Source organism: Sus scrofa, chromosome 6 (assembly GCF_000003025.6).
Source record: "Sus scrofa isolate TJ Tabasco breed Duroc chromosome 6, Sscrofa11.1, whole genome shotgun sequence".
NCBI lineage: Eukaryota > Metazoa > Chordata > Mammalia > Artiodactyla > Suidae > Sus > Sus scrofa.
The window spans coordinates 149943270-149967873 of NC_010448.4; the positions used below are offsets into that span (position 1 = coordinate 149943270).

Sequence of the window (24604 nt, forward strand, 5' to 3'; positions counted from 1 at the left end):
AGTATACATTGTGTGTATATGGTCTTAGTAATTCACAGCAGTGAATTTAGATTGAGGTACAGTAACCTATATTACAGGAGCCTATATTTTACAGTAGCATGTAATTTTGCATTGCCTTATGTTTTAGTTTATCTGTTTAATATTAAAGTAATTATGGGGCATTTTAGTACAATAAATATATTTTACTACTATAGCTGCATGATTGCTTAAATATATTCCTGTGAGCTGATTAGAAATAAAAGAACCATATGTTTATTTCCATGGGAAAATTTGTTTGCTGGTTTGTGAGGCAGTGGAAACTCAATGGCTCTTGGAAAGTATCTCTCTTTTCCTTCACTAGAGCCACCAATCCATTATTAAAGACAAAAGAGTGGAGTAGCAGTATAAAAACATTTTGTCCATCACTCTGATTTTAGCCAGATCAGTCTTTGGTCAACCACTGACCAACTGACCCCTAGTTGAATAAAATCTGGTGGCTCAGAACCTTGTTATGTTTCGTTAAAGACCAGTGATCTTCCCTTAGGAGAGTTCCAATAAGTATTCTTGTGCAAATTTAATACTTTGGGAAAGTATGTAATTTTAGTGTCCTAGGCAGCCGCAGGTTATCTGATATCCACATATCTGTGACTGGTGTAGTAATTGAGTTCCTTTTATTCTTCTGCTCAGAATTCATTTCTGCAAAAGTATATATGCATATATAAGTACACACACACACACATTTGTTTTAGTGAATTAATTACTGGGTAGATAAAAGAGAAATGTCCAATTCAAATTATATAGAAATATAAATATGCATATGTGTTTGAGTGTATATTTTAAATGCACACACAAACACAATACATATTCATCCATCCATCTAGAAGAGATAGTATATTGTACAAAATTATTTTATTAGGCCTTAGTCAGATCAAAAGTTGGTAGTGTTTTTTTTTAATGTCCTATTAGAAAATAACCATATTGTCTTAGAAATATTGTGAATTTATAAATCATAATTACACTTTCTTACTGATGTAAAAGAAAGCAATATCATATTATTCTTATAGGCTGGCATGTATGAAGCAGTTAACGAGGTTTACAAAGTACTTATTCCTATTCATGAAGCTAATCGGGATGCAAAGAAACTATCCACGATTCATGGTAAACTTCAAGAAGCATTCAGCAAAATTGTTCATCAGGTAATGATTACAATTTCTAGCTTCAGTATAAACAGAGAAAACTGTCTACAAGCTTTAATGTTGCTTTGTACTAATGTCAAACTAGATCCCATGAAGTGACCATTTTAATCAGGTTGCAAATGAACAGTGTCAGAATAATGGTTCATGGCCAAAGCAAGACTCATTAACAGAAAATGAGTTTACCTGAAGTAGATTATGATTATCATAATCTTTCCACATAGCTTTTTTCCTTCACTTTTTTGAATTATTACTAGTTGCTCAATTTTTTAAGATTGTAAGTTACTTTTTGTTTCACAGTGTAAGTTATGAATCTGATTTTTAAATTTATTTCTACTCATTTGCTGCCAAAAAAGTTTTTACATTTAAATTTTTAAAAATGATATGAACATTTAATAAACTGCTAATATTTCTAATGATTTCAGCTGAACTTTAACTGGTTTTCCTAGATATTTTCATTCAGTCATCCTTTGGCTTATTTCTAATATGAAAATAATGTTTAGTGAAAATAATGCATAAAAGGGTTGTCATGTTTATTCAGTTATAATAACACGATTTCAGTATATGTAGTTCATGGAATTCGCATATCATCACTAAAACTAAAATAAAAATAAACTAGGTTTAAAAATGAAGTACACAGCTGGCACCTGATTTCCCTGAAACTAAATCCTTGGCTCCATTGAAATATCTGTTGAGCCTCCTCCTCCTCCCATTTTCTCTTCCCTTCCCGGTGTTACCCATGCTATTGTGTGCCACTGCCATTGTCTAAGAAAGAAGTAGAGTATTAGTTTTCCACTTTTGTGTTCACTATTAGTTTGACTTTATTGTCTGTCAGCTTGACGACCTTGTTCTTGCCATGGACTAAGCTGTTCTAGATGGATTGATATAAACTGAAAAACTTTTAACAGTCTTCAGTAGGACTGCTATACTGTTAAGCCAGAATTTTGTTATTTACTAAAATTCTGAAGTTGCAAAAGATTGTTAGGATTCTTGATCATAACAGGTAGGTCTTCTTATAATCAGTTGTACATGTACTGTTCAAGAGCTGTGAACTACAGATTACACATGTCAGGTCTGGAACATCTAGAGCTACTAGCTTCCAAGAAACTTTCACCCATTTGTTTCAAAGGCATTTGAGTGAAATATCAATTTCTGCTCTAATTTACCTTGGCTACTTTAGTGAAGTACCCGTTCACTTGATTTAGCGATCTAATTTAGACATGCAAATGAAACAATCAGTTGGTTTTCTTTCCCCCAAATTTGTACTTTGTACATATTAAAGTTTTAAAATGTAAAATTCTAGTTTCTTGGATTTGAACAAGCAATTTGTAAAATTATCACAGGTCTTAAGTGAAAGAATATGTTGTTTAAAATATCCTGGTGTTTTCTGTGTGGGGAAGAATTTGTGGTATATGGTGCCTTTCACTACTGAACTTCCTTTGGCTTTTTTTTTTTTTTTGGTTCTTCTTTTTAAACAGTTTTTTTTTTTTTATGACTTGCCCTTTTTTACTTTTTATCATACAGAGTACTGGCTGGGAGGTAGGTAATGTTTTAGTTAGTTAAAGACACTAATAGATTGATTTGATCAGATTTCTTATGCCAATGCTTTGCCCACATGTGCTAGCTGTGGGCATTCTGTTGCTATCTGCTATCAACTGTATTCATTAACCAAAGAAATTTTGTTAAAATACTGTAAGTTATGTTAAGAAATTTTTTATTAAGAGGTTATAGGCAGTGCATGGAAATCCGTATGTTACACTAATGAGATTCTTTGGTAAATGAGCTACTTTGTCATCACTTTAGTTTGTTTTTATCCTTTGAAGCATTTTCTTTCATCAACATTTACACACAGATTTCTTTTTTTAACCGTGTTTCACATCATTTCACAGAGGTCGATTTATGTGTTATTGCTCAGAGGTGTAAATAAAAAATACTATATTTTGTCTGATCGAAGATGCCATCAATTGTAAGATATCCCATTATTTTGCTTTTTTGAGTAAAATATAAGAAAAAAACCCTTTGCTGTGTATTAAACCACAACACACTATCAGTTGAAAGACAACTATCAACTATAGATAGCTATACTAAAATATGGCAAAAAATATGTATCTTAGAATTGATGAAAGACTGTTAATTTGATCTTGAGTCACTTCACTTTGAGTGTTAACTACTACTGAGGAAAGAAACTCACTTTTATCGTTTGAATTTTCTTGGGAAAAGGGATAAAGAGATTGAGAGAACTTGCAATTTTAATTTGACCTCATATTCTGAAGATGTTTGATAATTAGTGTTTAATGAAGACTACATGTGATTTATTTTATGCAATAAGTAGTTAGGCTTATGAATTTACATACAAATCAAATCTTACCTGAAAAATGCCAGGAAGAATTAGGATTGCCATTTGTTTTAAAATTTTCTGTAAAAGAAAGAATTCTATAAAATAGAAAATTCTACAGAGTAATTTATCTTAATGAGGTAAAGCAAGATACTAATAAACCAGATTTATTTAAAGCTAAGTATTTATAAAGCTTTCTGCTTTGCCTCTCACTTTGTAGTCAAGTTTATATCGGTTAAACAGCTAAGGCTTTCTATTTAGTTTTCTGCTGCAATCCTTGTTTTGAGACCCAACTAGAAAACTTTCCACATAAATGTTACTGTTGCATTTACTTCCCTTTCTGAATTAAGACGCACCTTTGGTTTTTCTTCAAATGAAGCCAGTACTTTCATATCTACCTTAGTTCTACAGATTAAATGTGTACGACCTTATTAATACATAATATAGAACCTTTTATTTCTATGGCTCAATTAATAAGACTTATATAAAGAGACTTTCCATGGTTATCTATGAGTGATAAAGTTTCCTTATGGATTTCCTAACATGAAATGGAATTAGCTGAAAAGTAGGCATAAAAGAAGATATATCAAAACCTCTGAGCAGTTTATTACTAGTCTGCTTGATGCTAAATCGACCCCTGAAAGGTATAATATTCACTGGTTATGACATTAATATTCTGCCATCATGTTTATTGCATGGTAAAAGTTGCACAGGCTTTATTTTCTTGTTTATATTCTTGTCACTACTTTCACTGGACCTTTAGCTTTGTAGCTTCTAAAATTGTTGCACGTTTGTTTTTTGCTTTTCCCTTGTAAAACTTAAATGGATGCTTGCATTTTTAAAAATGTGTTTGCTACCATTTGCTGCTTATTTGTTTTGAATTTTCCCTAATTAAAATGCTTTCTGTTTTCTCTTCTCTCTTGCCCCTGGTTGCTGACCCTACTCCCTACTTTTACTATTGTCTATTGTGGTAAGTTCCTATCTTGTGAATATTTTTCTTTTTGACTCTGGGAAAGCTTCAGTAATTTCATGTTTTCTAAAAGCTATGTTTCCTAGCTAATTTCCTGATATTCTTAAAGAACTCTCACTGGATTGAGATCCAATAAGGATAACTTAAACACTGTAGAAAGGCTCTTTGAATTGATAACTCTCTCCTTGACTTAGAGGAAAGCCACCTGGGTTTATGTTAGTATTGTGTTTCATTTTTCACTGTGCTTCTTGATTTGGTACAAAGTATTTAAGTCGGCAAGGCTTTTTAGGGTTGTTTGTGTGTGTAAAAGATAACTTTAAGCCTTGACAGCAATTTATTGAAGTATTTACCATACAAAATAACAAATCATGACCCTTCTTAAATCATGGTGGCTGTTATCTGCTGTTCCAGTTTCAGTATCGTAATGGCCGTCTAGTATTTATTTTCTCTTTTCACAAACCAACTTATTTTTCATAAACTAATAAGGAATAAAGTGTTTTAATAATTTCTTCCTTATAATTACATTTTAAAATTATTTTTAGAAAAAAGCGGAATACTGAATTTCTGTATGGAAACTTATAGCCAGTTCATAGTTAGTGTGTATATATTTTATTTTAAAATATCCATTTATCCATTTATCAAATAATGATCCATTTGTATTCAGAAAGTAGATTAATGCAAGTTCATATTTTTCAGAATAATCATTCCCCAACCATTGATAATATAGTCATATGATACTGTCTCCATTTTTTTTTTTTTTTCTTAAAAATAGTACAACATATTTCACTACCCTAGGGGAAGTATCACCACCCTAGTAGATACATATCATGGTCTCCAAATAGATTTGATGAGATGGGCTTAGCTTTAAATTGCGTTTTCTCTGCTGGGTCCCTAACAAAAAGTGTGGTACCCTAACTTTGAGATTGAAACATGCAAAATAAGTATATCTTAACTCTTGTCATTGTACTGATTGGACAAGAATATGAATCAAGATTTCGGTTTTTATATGCTGACAAATTACGAGCCATAGTTCTGATGCAGTGGCTAGTGTTGAATTTCTATATGCTTCAATCCATGCTAAAGCTGCATGAGATAAATTAACTCATCCAAGCAAGTAAAAGAGCAGAATGAAAAACAGCAAATTTTAATGGGGGAGTGTGGAATCTCTGAATGAAGGTCATGAAAAAAAAAATTCCGTAGTCAAAACAAGTGCTTTTATAGCAAATAGTTGAATGGGGAAATGCAACCCTTTAAAGGAGACATTAAACCAGTGTAGGTATAAAACTTCTACGTGTGTTTACCTCAGGAAGGTGGTGAGGTGAAGTCAGATATGTAGAACATTAAGAAAAATCAGTAAATGAGAAAAGACTTCTCTAGGAGGGGGTGCTTTCTGATAGTTGTCGACTCCCTAATAATTGGTATAGACCCATGACTAAGCCCCTGATGATGCTGTACCCACTGATTGGGTTCTGCCCTTCATGCTGCTTTTGAGGAGAAAAAGTATGGACAACAAACATTTACTTTGTAGAGAATATTGGACATGATTTCTTTTTTTCTGGTCTGAGACATGTAACAGTCAAAATTGAACTGATGAAAAATATGGTAGGATATATCTTAGAAAATATATTTGGTAAGTAAACTGCAACCTGATTTTCTTACTGGAATATGCAAGAAGGAGATGCAAACATGCAGTAATAATTACAGTAGAGGACAGTGTTGTGATATAGAGAAGAACAAAACAGAGAGGGAGATACCCAGTAATTCTGAAGTAATTATTCAAGGAAATTCTCAAAAATTCTCAAGGAAGACATCAGAGAAGTGAAAGATGACTTAGGGATCATGCTTATGTCTTACTGTTTGTATACCAGCATATAGAATATAGGGATTATATAGCTTAACTAAGAGCTTGGGCTCAGGTGTCAAATATATTGTTGGCTTTTTTTTTTTCTTTTTTCTTTTTAGGGCCTCATGTGCAGCATATGGAAGTTCCCAGGCCAGGGGTCTAATTGGAGCTGCAGCTGCCAGCCTATGCCACAGCCACAGCGATGCTGGATCCAAGCTGCATCTGTGACCTACACACAGCTCACGGCAACACTGGATCCTTAACCCAACTGAGTGAGGCCAGGGATCGAACCCACATCCTCGTGGATACTAGTCAAGTTTGTTACTGCTGAACCACGACAGGAACTCCTACTGATTGGAATTTAAGTCTCAGCTCCACTGCTGACTAGCACTGTGACCTTGGGCAAGTTACTTTTCCTCATCTGTAAAATGAGATTGAAAATAATGGTGTCTTATGGTTGTGGTAAGAATTGACATAATGCATGCAAAGTGGATAACCAGTGACTAGCACATAGTAAATACTTGAAAAAAAATTGGCGATTGTTGTCGTTATTGTTATGATATCATCATCATCATTGTTATTGTTACTTGAAATCCTAATACAGTTTAGCTGTGAAATTTAAAAGGTGTTATATTCCAGGTTGAGATCTATGACTAATAAACTGATAAAAGTGTATGTGTTCTTTAAGAGGAATAGACCTCATAGAAGAGAAGGATATTACCCCTGTGTGAAGTACTGGTATGTCTATCTGGAAATGAATAAACTTGAAGGCAGCGTAGTGGAGAACAGGAGGACGAGGATAAAAGTTTTAGAAGTAACATCATTATGGAAATATACAGCTAACCAAACCAAATGTTTCCTGCTAAGCAAAGATAAGAAAATTCGAGAAGATTTAAAGATATATTTGTCAGAAGAGGCTTCAACCACTAGAGACACGGATAGATGAGTAGATGGATTTCCTTGTCTGGGACACAGTTTCATCATATACAGGATGGTGAAATCATTAAGTTAGAATTGCTAAGGAAGAATAAATTGGAGTGTGGGGATGATGGGAACTTCAGAAAGAATTCGTGACGGTAAAGAAAAGTGACGCTAGAAAAATATATGCTAGGTTGTAGGAAAGTATATATATGTATTTTTTCCTAATTCAAAAGAAAATGGGTATCATCCTGTGGTCCAAAACTCTGAAGAGGAAATAAGATGAAGGGATGTTTTCCCTGAAGATAAAGCTGTATGATTTGGCGCTCATGAAGCTGATAGGGTCATTGTTTTTACACTAGAGAACTCTTTGTAGGTTGAAAATAAATTCACTCAGACTCTTAGCCTTCCTCTGTCTGGAGCTCCCTCTCCGACTCCACTACATGCACGTTTATTTCCAATTCCAGTAACTCCTTATAGTTACCTCTGATCTTATTGCCGCTGATCTCCTCCCCCTTGCACCCTCTGCTTCAGCCACACTGGCCACCTTCCTGTTCTTGCAACACGTGAGGTAGGTTCCTGCCCTAAGACCCTTGCGCTGGCTCTTCCCTCCTCCTGGAACGCACACCCCCCAGAGATCCACGTGAATAACCCTCACTCCTCCTTCAGTCTTTGCTCAGATGTCATCTTTTGGTGACACCTGCCCTGACCACTCTCTTTTGGTTCCAGTGTCTGGAACAGTTTGCTGATGCATAGCAGGCATTCAGTAAATATGCAAATGGATGAATAGTTTCCCTCATACACATTCTGTTTGATGCATTTTATCTTCCTTTTTTCTTCTTCCTCTTTCTCTCTCTCTCAAGCATCCTTTCTTTCCCTCTCATATCCACTTAACCATTCTTTTAAGTTGTGGAATCCTGTCTGGGTGTCACCTCTTTTGTGACTTGGCTCCAACAGGATTTATCTTTCCTTTCTCAATACCATTTTTTATTATAGCATGTAACCCTTTCTATTGTAATCATTTGATTATATTTTTTACTCTCTTGAGGAACCAAATCTTAAGTACTTTTATTTTCCTATTACTGAAGATGAATAGTGGCTAACACATGATGAGCACTCAGGGATTGTTTTTTTCTTTGAACTGAATGTCAGTATGAGAAAGTAAATAAAAAGGCTTTAAAATGGCTGCTCAGTAACTAGTTCAGTTTTAAGCCGTATTCATAAAATTTAAGCCCATATCCAGGGAGGCAGTGAGCCCAGTAATCTCTTCCCTGATCAGATCACACCAGCAATATTGTATCTGTTTCTGGGATACAACTCTTTAAAAGGTGGCATTGAAAAACTAAGAAAATGAAAATGGCAGACTTACTCCTAGCATATGAAGATGATGGAGAATTAGAAGGTTTAAGTGGAAGAAGTTCTAATCACAGTCTTCAGATATTTAAAAGGCCACAATATTGAAGATTTGGGACAGAATTTTAAACCGGAAAGCTCTGAGAGGGGTATAGGTAGAATAACAATATTTTGATATTTGTGGTCTTTTTGAAAATTAAATATGTATATATGTATGACATCTTTGGAAAAAAATCACAAATTATTAATTTTCACAAATGCCTTTTTTTTTTTTTTTTTTGATCTTTTTGCCTTTTCTGGGGCCACTTCCACAGCATATGGAGGTTGCCAGGCTAGGGGTCTAATAGGAGCTACAGCTGCTGGCCTACGCCACAGCCACAACAACGCGGGATCCGAGCTGCGTCTGACCTACACCACAGCTCATGGCAACGCCGGATCCTTAACCTACTGAGCGAGGTCAGGGATTAAACCCACAACCTCATGGTTCCTAGGCGGACTCGTTAACCACTGAGCCACCACGGGAACTCCACAAATGCCTTTTTTATTTTCCATTTAGTGGGGCCTTCATTTCTTGATCATATCAAAATTTGCTATTTTATTGTTTCATTGGCTTAGTAATGGTTTTAATGAGACTTTTGATTGAATACATTTAATCTATCTAGAGATATTTCACTTGCTGTAGAAATCAGTTTATTTTTGTGTCTGTTAAATTTTGAAATAAAATGAACTGAAAAAAATGTTTTAATTAGAAACCTCAAGTTTATTTAGTTCTAAAGATATTTTTCTTTAAAATTGTATTTCTTCTGGACAGAAATGTGGAGATATTTTTAAAATTATAAATCTGTAGCTTGAGGATCAGAATTACCCATTTTGCTTTATTATCTCTTTCATTTGTGATTTATTTTACATACCCTTTTGCCTTTCTAGTAAGAACTCAGTATAGGAAAAATAAGTATCAGACTTATTAAGCTTAAAGAGAATTCAGAAGTATATAAACATTCCTTTGTGGCTGTGTGTATAGGTGCTACCACACAATCCATCTGTACATCTTTGTACCTAAATTGTAAGAATTTCATAGAAAACTTTGCAAATATTTTATCTTCATTGAGGGAATCTGTTTTCAGATGTGCTGTATAAGAGTTAAGGTGATTAGTGTATTTTGTACTTGAGATGAATGTGTGGTTAATATATGCAGTGTGTGGCTTGGAGACTTGAGAATAACTAGCTCTTCTCAATTTTTTTTTTCCTTTTTATCTTTCACTTATATAGTTTTTTCTTTCTATTGCATTTTTAGTTACTCTTTCACATATCAGTATTTTTATCAGCAGAGGGATGCTAATTGTAAATCTTTTACTTCAGTTCTTCTGGATGGTCTTGACATTGACTGACCATCTGCTCCGTGCTAGGTGCTGTACTTGGCTCTTTTATGATCTCATTTAATATATGTAAAGAGAGTCTGTAAAGACTAATGGCAACTAAAAGTGTTAGTGTGGTTTTTAAATTTAACCTTAGTATCCTCTAATTTCAGTATAACTAAAACCTAGTTCATCTTATACTGAGCAGCTTTTCTTGCAATAAGGAAAATAAGTTAATTTATCTCAGTTGTATGGACTTAAGAACATAGACCAATATGAGGTAGTCACTGGATGCAGTCCCTGAAAAGCATATACCATGTGTGATTTGGTTAAAGCCCTAATTGCACAATGTTATTTGTTAGGAATAATGGGGGGGGGTTGCTTTCATTGTTTGAGAAATAAAATATCATAGTTTCAAACTAAAACTTTTTGCAGTGTTTTGAAAATTTGATACTCTAGCAATCTAAAGAGATTGTGCAAAACAAAAAGACTTTGTATTAAAGTTTCTTCCTTTTCCTACACCTAGGACGGTAAGCGGATGTTTGGCACCTATTTTCGTGTTGGTTTTTATGGAACCAAGTTCGGGGATTTGGACGAACAGGAATTTGTTTACAAGGAGCCTGCAATAACCAAACTTGCAGAGATATCTCACAGATTGGAGGTGAATGCTGTAGTGCTTCATAAAATGTCATCTTTAATTTGCATTTTCTGTGATTAAATAGACTTTCCGAATCTAGATATAATCATTTAATAAGCCAGATCCTGCCAAATAAAGTGCTCTTTTAGAGTGTAAGGATTTTTGAAAGGTACAATAATACTCTTGAATTTTTCAAGTATTAACCTGATTTTTTGAAGGTCTGTTTTCACACACATTTTAGAAACTCTAAACCTTTCAGAATTACTGTGATTTATGGAGAAATGTATAGTATTACCCACATTTTGTAGAAAAAGGCATAGAAATTAATCACCATGCAACCAGACCCAGAACCCCAAGAAATTTCTGACCTAAGTGTATTATCTTTTTGGCTTAACTGATTCCCAGTGAGATATCTTTACAACTTAAAAGCTAGAATCATACTTTAAAAACACTTCTTAGTGGAGTTCCTGTTGCGGCTCCATAGGTTAGGAACCTGAGGACGCAGGTTCGATCCCTGGCCTTGCTCAGTGGGTAAAGGATCTGGCATTGCAGCAAGCTGTGGTATAGGTCACAGATCTGCTGTGGCTGCTGTGTTGCTGTGCTGTAGGCTGGCAGCTGCAGCTCCAATTGCACCCCTAGCCCAGAACTTCCATATACGCAGGTTCAGCCCTGAAAACAAACAAACAAACAAAAACCCAAAACATATATTAGACTCCCTTAACCTTTATGTGGCTTCTTAATTTTCACAGTAAGTGATTATTTTCATGTTTATGAGCCAGTCTTTCTTACCATAGTTATTCTTTTCAACCTTTCTCTCTTCTTGTTGCTCAAAGTGTGGTCCGTGGACAGATACACATTGACAAAACCTGGGAAATTGTTTGAAATGCAGAATCTCAGACCCCACCTAGACCACTCAAATCAAAATCTGTATCTTAGTGAGATCCCTGGTGATTGGTATAGACTTAAGAGTTTGAGAAGCAGTGGTCTAAGCTGGCTTTTATTCTTGGTCGATATTAATTGCCTCAGTGTTTCATTCTTATTGATGACTTCACAGGGCTCAACTTCCATAAACTGGTTTAAACTGTGACTTTGTTTTGCAAGAGCCTATTAAGTAAGTCTGGGAAATATTGTCTCAATATTTCCCAGATTTAGCCGTAAAAATTGTCTTTGAGGGAGAAAGGATTGTTCTCCTTTGAGGATTCAAATTTAATTTTTCCTTTTGAGTAGCTCCACCCTTTTCCTAAGACGCTACTCAGTGTCATAATATGAAAAGCCACTGCATTCCTGACCCAGGGTTTCCTTTTCTAAATCTGAACCTAGACAAAACCTCAACAAGTCAATGCTTTTATTTGAAAATTCTGGAAGATTTCATTAATAATTCATTAAGAAGAATTCTTATTAATTGACCCATGTCTGCAGGAAATCAGGTTACATGAAACTCAATAAAAGTTAATATCCTGTACGTCAAAGATAATGAGGGCTTTGTTTTGTTTTGTTTTGTTTTTTGCCTTTTTAGGACCACACCCAGCATATGGAAGATTCCCAGGCCAGGGGTTGAATCAGAACTGTAGCCACCTGCCTACGCCACAGCCACAGCAACACCAGATCCGAGCTGTGTCTGACCTACACCACAGCTCACAGAAACGCCAGATCCTTAACCCACTGAGCAAGGCCAGGGATCAAACCTGTGTCCTCACGGATACTAGTCAGATTTGTTTCCACTGAGCCACAATGGGAACTCCAATAGTGAGTTTCTTTTGTCTTTTTTTTTTTTTTTTTTTTTTTTGCCATTTCTTGGCCGCTCTCGCGGCATATGGAGATTCCCAGGCTAGGGGTCTAATCAGAGCTGTAGCTACCAGCCTATGCCAGAGCCACAGCAATGCCAGATGTGAGCTGCATCTGCCACCTACACTACAGCTCATGGCAATGCCGGATCCTTAACCTACTGAGCGAGGCCAGGGATCAAACCCGAAACCTCATGGTTCCTTGGTTCCTAGTTGAATTTGTTTCCACTGTGCCACGACGGGAACTCCTTTTGGTTTTTTGTCTTTTGTTTTTTTTTTTTTTTTTTGAGTTTCTCTTGTATCTGCTTTCTGTTCTTCTTTTTCTGTGTGTTTCTTGAGGGCCTGTTGTGGAATCTGGTATTTTCATTGCCGAAAATTGGTTTTTTTCTTTTCTATTGTGTGTTATTTAAAGTGAGGAATGATGATGGCAATAACATCAAATAAATATGTCCTAGGGCCATGCTAATTTGCTAGGCTAAGTATAATTTTTGTGAACCTAAATAATTATTTTGTAATTATTGACACGGTTATTCCAGAACTTAACCACATGGCCTGATTTTGCTTAGGAGTCTCCCTCCGAGGCCTTCTGTCTTCTCTACTGCGGTTAACATCCTATGAAAGATGTCTTTTTCTTTATTTTAGGGATTTTATGGAGAAAGATTTGGCGAGGATGTGGTTGAAGTCATCAAGGATTCTAATCCTGTAGACAAGTGTAAATTAGATCCTAACAAGGTAGGGTCATTGGACTGTCATGACGCCTAAGTAGAGCTTTGAGCCCGTGCTTTTGTTGGAGGAGGACGAAATGATTTAACAGTGAGAAAATGAAGGACCTCTTCCTTTCCCAGGCATATATTCAGATTACCTACGTGGAGCCGTACTTCGACACATATGAGATGAAGGACAGAATCACATATTTCGACAAAAATTACAATCTTCGTCGTTTCATGTACTGTACGCCCTTCACGTTAGACGGCCGCGCCCACGGGGAGCTTCATGAACAGTTCAAACGGAAGACCATTCTGACCACTTCTCATGCCTTTCCTTACATTAAGACCAGAGTCAATGTCACTCACAAAGAGGAGGTAAGCCTCCAAACAGGGAGATAGGATTCGTGGAGCGGCACCTTGGAGCCCATGTGAGAACAGTGCGCATATAGCGTTGTGTATCCTTCCTGGCATGGTAACGTCCTAGAACTTTACCCATTTTTAAGTCGTTAACTTTCAGCCTCTCTTCTGAGTCCCTGGTTTTACCCTCAGCTTATGCTTTAAAAGATTGATTTTTTTTTTTTTTAATTTCGTGATCCAGAGTTTGGAATTTTATTATCAGATAATGGTTTACAATTGGTCTCAATTTTTTAATTTTAACTGACTAGATACAAAGCTCATTAAATAGTTTTCAGTCAATACACTGACCTAATAGATGTTATTTCACCCAGATCATCTTAACACCAATTGAAGTTGCTATTGAAGACATGCAGAAAAAAACGCAGGAGTTGGCATTTGCAACACATCAGGATCCAGCAGACCCCAAAATGCTGCAGATGGTACTCCAGGGATCTGTAGGCACAACAGTGAATCAGGTTAGGGGTTTTTTTGCTCATACTGTGTGATTTAAGTTATAAATGGAATCTGGAGTGATTTTATTATTATATTTTACAAAGATCATAAATAAGTGTCAAATGAGAAAGATATATGATAGAAGTGTTTACATGAGACATTGAAAATAAAGTTTAAACTGAAAAACAAAAAAAATTTTTTTTTGTCTTTTGTCTTTTTAGGGCTGCACCCGCAGTATGTGGAGGTTCCCAGGCTAGGGGTCTAGTTGGAGCTCTTGCTGCCAGCTCAGCCACAGCCATAGCAATGCCAGATCCGAGCCTCGTCTGGGTCCTACACCACAGCTCATGGCAGTGCTGGATCCTTAACTCACTGAGTGAGGCCAGGGATCGAACCCACAAATTCATGGTTCCTAGTTGGATTTGTTTCTGCTGCGCCAAGATGGGAACTCCAAAAAAAACCAAAAAAAATTTTTAGTATTGTCTCAGTTATTAGGATTTTTCACACCTGCCTTCTGTACTGCCTCTATTTTTCTAACTGTTCTGAAACATTCTATTAAGAAGGAATAGATTCACTCAAAATGGCCTTTCTTTCAAAAGCTTGTACTGAAAGAATGTGATCCAAAAAGAAAGACTCATTTTCAGGGCTACATGCGTGTGAATGCCTATTTTCTTAGATGCTTCCTGAAGTTATCTTCTCCAGATCTCCTTCAGAATGAGCTTAGAAGAGTAAATTAAGTAATGTGAAATCATTTTGAATATTTTTATAATATATGTACAAAATATTGTTGTTTTGCAATATGCAGATTAGAAGCCGTCCCCATTGTCCGCTTGTAATGGTTCATTTAGCTTCTCTTGCTAATGATGAGTGACTCTTCCAGGGTAAGGGAAAATCCAAAAAAGCCTCAAGTAAATTTCATGTAATGTAGCTTACCTTTTTTTGAGTTAAAGAAACAAAGCCAAAAAATGCTCACCAAAACTGAAGTAAAGATTTTAAGGGAGTTCCTGTTGTGCCTTAGCAGGTTAAGAACCCCCCACAGTATCCATGAGGATATGAGTTCGATCCCTGGCGTCGTTCAGTAGGTTAAGGATCCAGCGTTGCTGCAAGCTGTGGTGTAGGTTGCAGATGTGGTTTGGATCCCCTGTTGCTATGGCTGTGGTGTAGACTGGCAGCTACAGCTTTAATTCGACACCTAGCCTGGGAACTTCCATATGCTGCAGATGCAGCCCTAAAAAGGCAGTATATATGTATGTATATACATACATATATACATCTCAGTTATTAAAATTTTTCACACCTGCCTTCTGCACTTCTGTATGTGTGTGTGTGTGTGTGTGTGTGTGTGTGTGTGTGTATGGTCTTTATACCCTAAAAGCATACATGATTTAACTTAAAAGATCACCTTTAATTCCCAGTATTAGGAACACATTTAGAATGCTGAGGGAAGAAGTTTTAGCAAAATCAAGTGTCTAATAATCACTGGATTGACAATTGATTGTTGGGAAACTGACAATCTTTTATATCTAGGATAAATTAAAGAAGGTAAAAAATAGGCGTTCTCGTTGTGGCCCAATATAGTGTCCATGAGGATGCAGGTTCAATTCCTGACCTTGTTCAGTGGGTTAAGGATCCATTGTTGCTGCAAGCTGTAGCTCCTATTTGACTCCTATCCTGGGAATTTCCATATGCCACAGGTGTGGCCATTTAAAAAAAAAAAAAAAAAAGTTCCCATTGTGGCTCAGCAGAAATGAATTTGACTAGTATCCATGAGGACACAGGTTCAATCCCTGGCCTGTCTCAGTGGGTTAAGGATCTGGTGTTGCCTTGAGCTATGGTGTAGGTCTCAGACATGGTTCGGATCTGGCGTGGCTGTGGCTGTGGCGTAGGCCAGAAACTATAGCTCTAATTTGACCCCTAGCTTGGGAACCCCCATGTGCCTCAGGTGTGGTCCTAAAAAGAAAAAAGGAATGTAGACAATACAGGCAGAATGCATTAAGGAATATAATAGTCCTTTAGTTTCTACTCTTTTTTTTTTGAAAATGAACTAATAAAAAGTTAATTTAATTGCCATAGGCAAGTTTATAAATTTGGTGTTAGGAAAACCTAAAGACATATTGTCAGAATCTGTCTCTGGGAAATTTTTGTTTGTTTTTTAGGGCTGCACCCTGCGGCATATGGAAGTTCCCAGGCTGGGGATTAAGTCAGAGCTATAGCTGCCAACTTATACCACAGCCACAGAATCCCAGCTGTGTCTGCGACCTACACCATGGCTCACAGCAACGATGGATCCCAACCCATTGAGTGCGGCCGCGTCCTCACGGATGCTAGTCAGGCTCGTTATCTGAGAAGTGTTGTTATAGGCAGAGCCATATGGTATTAAGCATACATGCATCCATTTCAGTGCTAAGAAAATCTTTGGGTGGGATTTTGTCTCTGAGTCTATAGAAAACAAATCCAGACTTCTTGTTTTATTTTCTTGTTTTACAGGGGCCTTTGGAAGTTGCCCAGGTTTTCTTATCTGAAATACCCAGTGACCCAAAACTCTTCAGACATCATAATAAACTGCGACTCTGCTTTAAAGATTTTACTAAAAGGTATTCAAAATTCCTGCATAAGGTTCTTCAGATTGAGAATGTCTAATACACAATGTGATATATGAGTCTAAGGGACTGCTGAAAAGAGAGACTGTAGGAAAGTAGTTCACAGTGAGAGGTAATCTGTGTATAACTTAACTATTCCTTAATAGTGTGTGTGTGTGTGTGTGTGTGTGTGTATGTATCCCTGCCCCCAATATCTATAATGTCATATTTTAAATTTTAAAGATTAGAAAAGCCTAGACTCAGAAAATTTTCTTAACTTACGACAATTATTAGTTTAACATTTAACTTGAACGCTGTTACTTATTGTGAACATTTAATGTGAGAGTTTTTATTTCTCTTCCCTCAGAAAACGTACAGGCAGCAAACTTGGAAGCAAAACATTTGTGTTCTGATCTATCATTGTATGTCCCTTTTCCAGGTCACTTTAAGGATAATATCTCCCTCACACAGGGAGGTCATGTAGATTAGGTGAAACCATACATGGGTGTATCAGAGTCCCCCCCCCCCAGTTTCGATGACTTGCTAGGAGGACTCTGAGGACTCAGCATATCATTGTAGACATGGCTGTCATTTGCTTTAGTGAAAGAGTACAAAGTAGAATCTGCCAAGGGAAAGGGCACACGGGATGAAGTCTGGAGAAGCCGGGTATAGGCTTCAGGTCCTCTCCCCGTGCAGTCACACAGAAAGTGCTAATTGTTCCAGCAAAGTGCTGTGGCGGCGCATGGGAAATGTTGTCTACCAGGGAAGCTCAGTAGAGTCTCTCGTGCCAACTAGGGTTTTTATCAGAGGCTGGTCACATAGGCAACTTCTCCTTGACAGGTACCAAGATGCCAGACTCCCGAAAGGAAGCCAGGATTTTACATAAACTGTAGTGGTTGTATAAGTAGTTCAGGGCATGATGGGAACTCTCCCCAAATCCAAATTTCCCAGCAGGAACCCAGGGCAACCTTGCAAACAGGACTTCTAAGGATACAGTCTCAGGCCTGCTGTTAACTCTTTTTTTTTTTTTTTTTCTTTTTTTTACAAGTAATACTTGGCACATAATAAGTAGACGTTCAGTAAATATAACAGGAAAAAATAGTCATCAACTTGATACTAATTTCTGCATTTCTAACCCTGTGAGAACAAGAGAGAGAAGGATAATTTTACTTGGTTTGATGTCAGGGAAGATTTCATACTGGAGGTAACATTAGATATGGACCTTGAAGGATGAATATTATTTTTTCAGGAAGAAAAGAGGGGGAAGGATATACTAAAAGGAAAAAAAAAAAAGCATAGACAAAGTTCAGAATCTGTTCTGAGAAAGATGAATAATTTAGTGAAGCTGGAACCAAGGAATCTATGAAGACAAGTAGTCAAACACTGGGAAAGTGGATTGGAATTAGATTGTAAGGGCCTTGTGTAACATTAAGTAAATGACTTGATTGTCACCTAACAAAGTAGCGTCAGAACCATAGTCAGAACCCAGTCTTTGACTCCCTATTATGGATTCTTTTCAAATGATAAACTATGGTTTCTCTTATCAGATCAGTCATTGAAAGGGTTTATTTGGGATAGACATAATATTACTTTACATCAGTCTTGTTGTCAGAAAAATATGGGGAATGCTAATTTGTTCAAGTTTCTTGAGATAATATTTCCCTATTCTCATTGTAATTGCTGTCATGCATTACTACCAGTCTCTCCTGCCAGAACGTGCTAAATATTTTTTAAAAACTTCAGATAGCTTCATTGGAAGACTGGGATTTTATAGTCTGATTCCTGGGCTAGACAACCTTATAGGTTTGGTTATAGAAAACATAGCTCCTAATATATGCTATAGATGACCTGCAGTAGTAAAAGAAAGAAATCTGCTATATACTTATAGATTGACTGACTTCCTGGCATTAATTTTACTATTTAGGAGGCTTCGGATAACAACCAAAAAACCCCTACTGTGTTTGTGAGCCACATCATCTTGGAGCAATACATACTTCTTTAAGTCAGAGACGTTTAGGAACAGATACTTATTTTCTTGCTATTGTTTTGGAATTTTTACTATGACTACAATTCTAAAACAAAAGCCTCCTCTTTGTATATATTTACTGTAAGGTAATGAATTCCTGCAGTCTGCAGTTTTCCTTAAGCGTTATGCTAGAGAAGGTTTTCTCATTTTAAATTTCAAAAAGGCAAAACACCAAACTATATAAACCTTACAAGTCATAGCTAATACAGCCTTTTTTATTTTTGTGTATATAGGCATTTTATGCCAATATGCATATATATTTTATCCTAACTTTAGTTATGTATAATCTTAAATTCTTATTTTTCAATTAAAGTTAAAATTATTACTCTAGTAGTATTATTTCATCAAATGTTTGAATTTAAGTGTAGTGTAGTTAACCAATGTATCTTTTTTCTTTTGCTGAATTAAAATATTAAGCATGCGATAACTGAACCAAACTACATGGACATTTTTATTGGCTCCTAGTATATAGTTTATCCCAAAAAAGTTCTAAGTATTAACAGTGCCAAGAATGCAAGTGTACTGGTCACAATACACCTTACCTTAAGTAATGCCCTTTAAATAGGATATCTCATGTTAATCCATTTAAATGGTACTTCAGTTTGCATTTTTTTATTCCTAAAAACAATAAACACCTTTTCTTCTATTTTAATATTTTTGGGTTTATTTCTAAAACTTGTTTCCATTAATTCTTTTTTGTCTTTTTCTTTTTATTTTTATTTATTTATTTTTTTTTCAGGGCTGCACCTGCGGCATGTGGAAGTTCCCAGGCTAGGGGTTGAATCAGAGCTACAGCTGCCAGCCTACGCCACAGCCACACCAATGCCAGATCCGAGCTGCATCTGCAATCTACACCACAGCTCGTGGCAACCCTGGATCCTTAACCCACCAAGCAGGGCCTGGGGTCAAACCCTTGTCCTTGTAGATTCTGATCAAGTTTGTTACTGCTGAGCCACAGTGGGAACTCCTGTTTTCATTAAATCTTGAGTAGATTCAAAATCGTATTTATAACCTTTGCTATTGAAGAGTAGGGGGAAAAAGTCATTTACCTACTACCCAGCTTAGGGAATAGAGCCTCATCATTGCTTTGAGATCCCCTATCATCACCCTCCCTTCTTTCAGAGGTTATCACTATCATGAATTTCATATTTATCGCTTCCCTTACCATTTTATAGCTTTATTATAAAATTATCATACTCTCTTAATACACTTTAGTTTTGCATGTTTTTTGACTTTGTACAAATGGAGTTTTTGTATTCTACCGTGACTTATTGTTGTGAGATCTTACTATAATAAGTGTTGCTTTAGTTAATTTATTTTATATATTTCATTGTATGGGTATTCATTCTTATGTTGTTGATGGGTATTTTGGTTGTTTCCTGGTTTTGTTTTTTGTTGTTATTTAGTCACAAAGAGTACTATTCAGGTATTTCTTTACCTATTTCTGGACGTACAGGATATTCCAGGCCTTATATACCTATGAGTAATGTTGTTGGTTCATTGGTTCCACTTCAACCAGATGATGATACATTTTTTTCCAAAGCATGTAAACTAAATTGACTTTTTGTCACCAGTAGCGATTCAGAGAGTTCCTGTTGTACAGAACCTCACCAATACTTGATAGTGTCTAATAGTTTAACTTTCATCAATTTGGTGGGTATGAAATGATACGTGATTGTGGATTCAATTTGCATTTCCCTGATTACCAGTGAGGCTGGACGTCTTGTACGTTCGTTAGCGATTTCTCTTTCCTCTCTGTAAAGTTATATGTTCAAGTTTTTTTGTGGCGGTTGTTGCCATTTTTCCTATTGGTTTCTTTTCCTTACTGATTTCTAAGAGTATTTACGTATTCCATATATATATTTGTTTATGTTACATATATAATGCTTTACCATTTCTTAGTATCAGAGACATCGTCTCTGAATTTGGGGCTTAGTATGTTTTTTTCCTCAGTAAACAAAATAATTAAATTTAATGTAGTTAGTTGATTCACTCTTTTCTGTTATGACCATTGCTTTTAGATCTTAAATTAGTTTTTAACCTGAGGTAAGAATAACGTTGTATTTCAAAGACTGCCCTTTCTCCACTGCTTTGCACTGTTATACATCAAGTGCTCATGTGTGGGTCTTTATTTTCTTTGTTCTATGCATCTCTCCTTGAGCTAATATTATGCTGTCTTAATTATTGTTTTTTATAGTAAACATTGATATGTGGTAGAGCAGTTCCTCTCACCTTTTGTTAAAGGACTACTTTTGGCCCTTTCCCTTTTGATACAAATTTAAAATTTTAGAATCAATTTATCACTCCCTCTGTCCCATCCCAAATAACCTGAATCTGAATACATAGATCAATTGGAGGAGAACTGACTTCTTTATAACTAGACTCTTCCAGTCCATGAACATGGTATATTTCTCCATTTATTTAGATCTTCTAAATTTTTAAAATTTTTTCTGTAGAGATCTTTTGATTCTTTGTATTTAATGTTTTTATGCTTTTGTTAATGGTATCTTTTAAAAGTATATTTTCTGTTTGCTGGCATATGGACATGCAGTTGAACTTTGTATGTTTTACATGAAAATGTTGCCAAATTCACTTGTTAATTCTAATAATTTATCTGTAGAATCTTTTTCTTACAGTAATGTTTAGTACTGCGTTGAGTAGGAAAAATGATACAGGGGCATCATTTTGTTTCTGATCTAAAAGGAAATATTTTCATCGCTGCATACGTTTTCATCATGTTTTTTGTGTCTATTTTTAATTGGGTGAAAGTAGTTTCCACCTGTTTGTAGTTATACCAAAAGTTTTTATCTTAAGAAATTTCAAAGTTTTTATCAAGTGGGTTGTGTGTGGAGAGTGAGGGTATAATATAGTGATAAAAGTTTCTTTTTATTTTGTTTGGGAGTTTTGCACATGTTTTTATGGGTGAGATTGAATATAATTTTTTCCTTATATTCTCCATTAATAGGTTTTGGTATCTCAACCTTGAAAAATGAGTTTGAAACTGTTCTTGGAAATAGTTCTATTTTCCCCCTATACTTTGGAGCATAGTTTTTTAATATACTCGAATATTTGTGTTACAGTGGGATTATCTGTCCTTAGGATATTTAGTAGAATTTGCATATTTGTGTTTTCTTTGTGGGTAGATTTGAGATTTGGCTGATTTGAGGTATTTGATGGTTTTAGGATTATTCATTATTTTTTCTTACTAATTATTTTGGTAAATTAATCTGGAAAGGTATAAATTCAAATTTTATTTGTGTTAAATTGTACATAAATCCTCTGTGCCTTTATAAACTTCTGCCGTATTTGACTTCTATGTCCCATCGGCCTTCTCTCTTCTCCTTTGACAGAGTTTAGTTTGGTTTTTTAGATTTTTCAAAGAACCAATTTTTGCATTTTTTGCTCTAGAGCTATATACTTTTAAATTTTATTTCCTCCTTTATATTTTAGACTACTTCTATTCTTTTTTTTTTTTTTTTTTTGTCTTTTTGTCTTTTCTAGGCTGCACCCATGGCGTATGGAGATTCCCAGGCTAGGGGTGTAATTGGAGTTGTAGCTGCCAGCCTACACCACAGCCACAGCAATGCCGGATCTGAGCCATGTCTGCAACCTACACCACAGCTCACGGCAACACAGATCATTAACCCCCTAACCATGAGGCCGCCAAGCTCATGGTTCCTAGTCAGATTCGTTAACCACTGAGCCACAACAGGAACTCCTATTCTTTTTTTACATATATATAATGATTTTTATTTTTTTCCGTGAGAGCTGGCTTACAGTGTTTGTCAATTTTCTGCTGTACAGCATGGTGACAGTTGCTTGTTCGCTCTTCAGTTTTAGCCTTCTTTCCTAATATAAACATTTATGGCAATACATTTTTCTCTAAGTATCACTTTAGCTGCGTTCTCCAAGTGTTGATGTGTATACTTTTTTAAACACTTTTTTTCACTTAACTGTTGGAGTCTAAATATTTTTTCTTAAATATCTGAGTGTGGTTACAACCCTTAAAGAGCTTTTAGTCTAGGGGTGATAACGTAAAAAAGGGGAGGGGTTTCAGATTCAGATTTAACACTAAAAAATATACAATTTTTAGTTACATGAAAACTGGAAGTGGGTGTAAGATTTTAAAGAAACTCAGTTGATCATCTCTTTCCTGCCTTAAATCTGATTGCAAGAGAGGATAATTTAACATACCACCAAAAAACTGCATGTCCTCATCACAGTGCTTAATACATAGAGCAGTAAGCCCTCAAACCATGTCACAAGAAACCTTTTGATAACACACTTTTTCCTTAGGTGTGAGGATGCCTTAAGAAAAAATAAGAGCTTAATTGGGCCAGATCAAAAGGAGTATCAACGAGAACTGGAGAGAAACTACCATCGCCTTAAAGAGGCCCTACAGCCTTTGATAAACAGAAAGATCCCACAGTTATACAAGGCGGTATTACCTGTTACCTGCCACAGGTATGCTTACTTTTTTTCTATTATTTTGTTGTCTTTAGGAAAATGAAATCTGCTTGGATTATTTAGTAATGAATTTAACTTTTATTATATGGTTTCAAATAGTGCGTCTTCCAAAACATAACACGTTCAACTCATTTAGGCCTTTTATCGTCTCTGCCTGAATCAGCCTATGAGATAAAAGTCCGTTCTTCCTATAATCTGAGAATAAGAAAGTTTTGTTCAGCACTCATGCTAACCGGGACACCACACATAAGCCTAGCCTCCTAAAACTATTCCTTTTAATGTCTTGTCACACTTTTGGTATTTCTGTGGAAGAATTTGCTGGAATATTTCTGGAACCAGGTATTCATCTCCCACAGCCCTGCCAGTAAATAGTATACAGTATGTTCTTCTAGATTTACATTAAAACAGATAACCTCATTTCTGTATCAAGAAGGCTTCACTGTTTTCTCCACTTTCTAAGTGTGACAAATAAAATTAGAAGTGGAAATAACTTGGAATTTTCTCAACTGATCCTAGTTCTACTTGAGCAGGTAATTTAATTTTTTGTATGTTTTTATGATTTTTATTTTTTCCATTATAGTTGATTTACAATGTTCTGTCAGTTTCTAGTCTACAGCAAAGTGACTAGAATAACACATACAGCAAAGTGTATGTGTTATTTTTGTCGCATTATCCTCCATCATGTTCCATCACAAGTGGCTGGAGAGTTCCCTGTGCTATACAGCAGGATCTCATTGCTTATCCACTCCACCGCCATAGTTTGCGTCTATTAACCCCAGACTCCCAGACCTTCCCACTCCCTCCCCCTCCTCCTTGGCAACCACAAGTCTGTTCTCCAAGTCCATGAGTTTGTTTCATTTCTGGATATAGGTTCATTTGTGCCATATATTAGATTCCAGATATAAGTGATATCGTATTTGTCTTTCTCTTTCTGACTTCACTTAGTATGAGAGTTTGTAGTTCCATCCATGTTGCTGCAAATGGCATTATTTTGTTCTTTTTTCTGGCTGAGTGGTATTCCATTGTTTGTATATACCACATCTTCTTAATCCATTCATCTACTGATGGGCTTTTAGGTTGTTTCCATGTCTTGGCTATTGTGTGAATAGTGCTGCAGTGAATATACAGGTGCGTGTATCTTTTTCAAGGAAAGTTTTGTGCAGATATATGCTAAGAGTGGGATTGCTGGGTCATATGGTAGTTCTATATTTAGTGTTCTGAGGTACCTCCATGTTTTTCATGGTGGTTATACCAATTTACCTTCCCACCAACAATGTAGAAGGGTTCCCTTTTCTCCACACCCTTTCCAGCAAAACTTATTTGTTGACTTGTTAATGATGGCCATTCTGATGGGTGTGAGGTGGTACCTCACTGTAGTTTTAATATGCATTTTTCTAATAATCAGTGATGTAGAGCATTTTTTCAAATACTTGTTGGCCATCTGTATATCTTTGGAGAAGTGCCTATTCATGTCTTTTGTCCATTTTTCCATTGGGTGGTTGGCTTTTTGGCTGTTGAGTTGTATAAGTTGTTTGTATATTTTAGAGATGAAGCCCTTGTCAGTTGCATCATTTGAAACTTTTTTTTCCCCTTCTGCAGGTTGTCTTTTCTT

General features: G+C 35.9%; 1 protein-coding gene across 9 annotated transcripts in view; it reads left to right on the plus strand.

Moving 5' to 3' along the window:
- The window catches only part of DOCK7 (dedicator of cytokinesis 7), a 226479-nt gene that overhangs the window by 197895 nt on the left and 3980 nt on the right, over positions 1-24604 (plus strand). For 4 of the 9 annotated variants that reach the window (XM_021096544.1, XM_021096547.1, XM_021096549.1 and 1 more), the window contains 8 exons: positions 1044-1175; positions 2697-2711; positions 10482-10607; positions 13010-13099; positions 13213-13449; positions 13803-13946; positions 16408-16514; positions 22822-22989. In XM_021096544.1, coding sequence (XP_020952203.1) covers positions 1044-1175; positions 2697-2711; positions 10482-10607; positions 13010-13099; positions 13213-13449; positions 13803-13946; positions 16408-16514; positions 22822-22989 — 1019 coding nt within the window. Of the gene's footprint in view, positions 1-1043; positions 1176-2696; positions 2712-4482; positions 6465-10472; positions 10608-13009; positions 13100-13212; positions 13450-13802; positions 13947-16407; positions 16515-22821; positions 22990-24604 lie in introns of those variants that run through there. The other 5 variants (XM_021096551.1, XM_021096545.1, XM_021096548.1 and 2 more) reach the window with 3 other exon arrangements.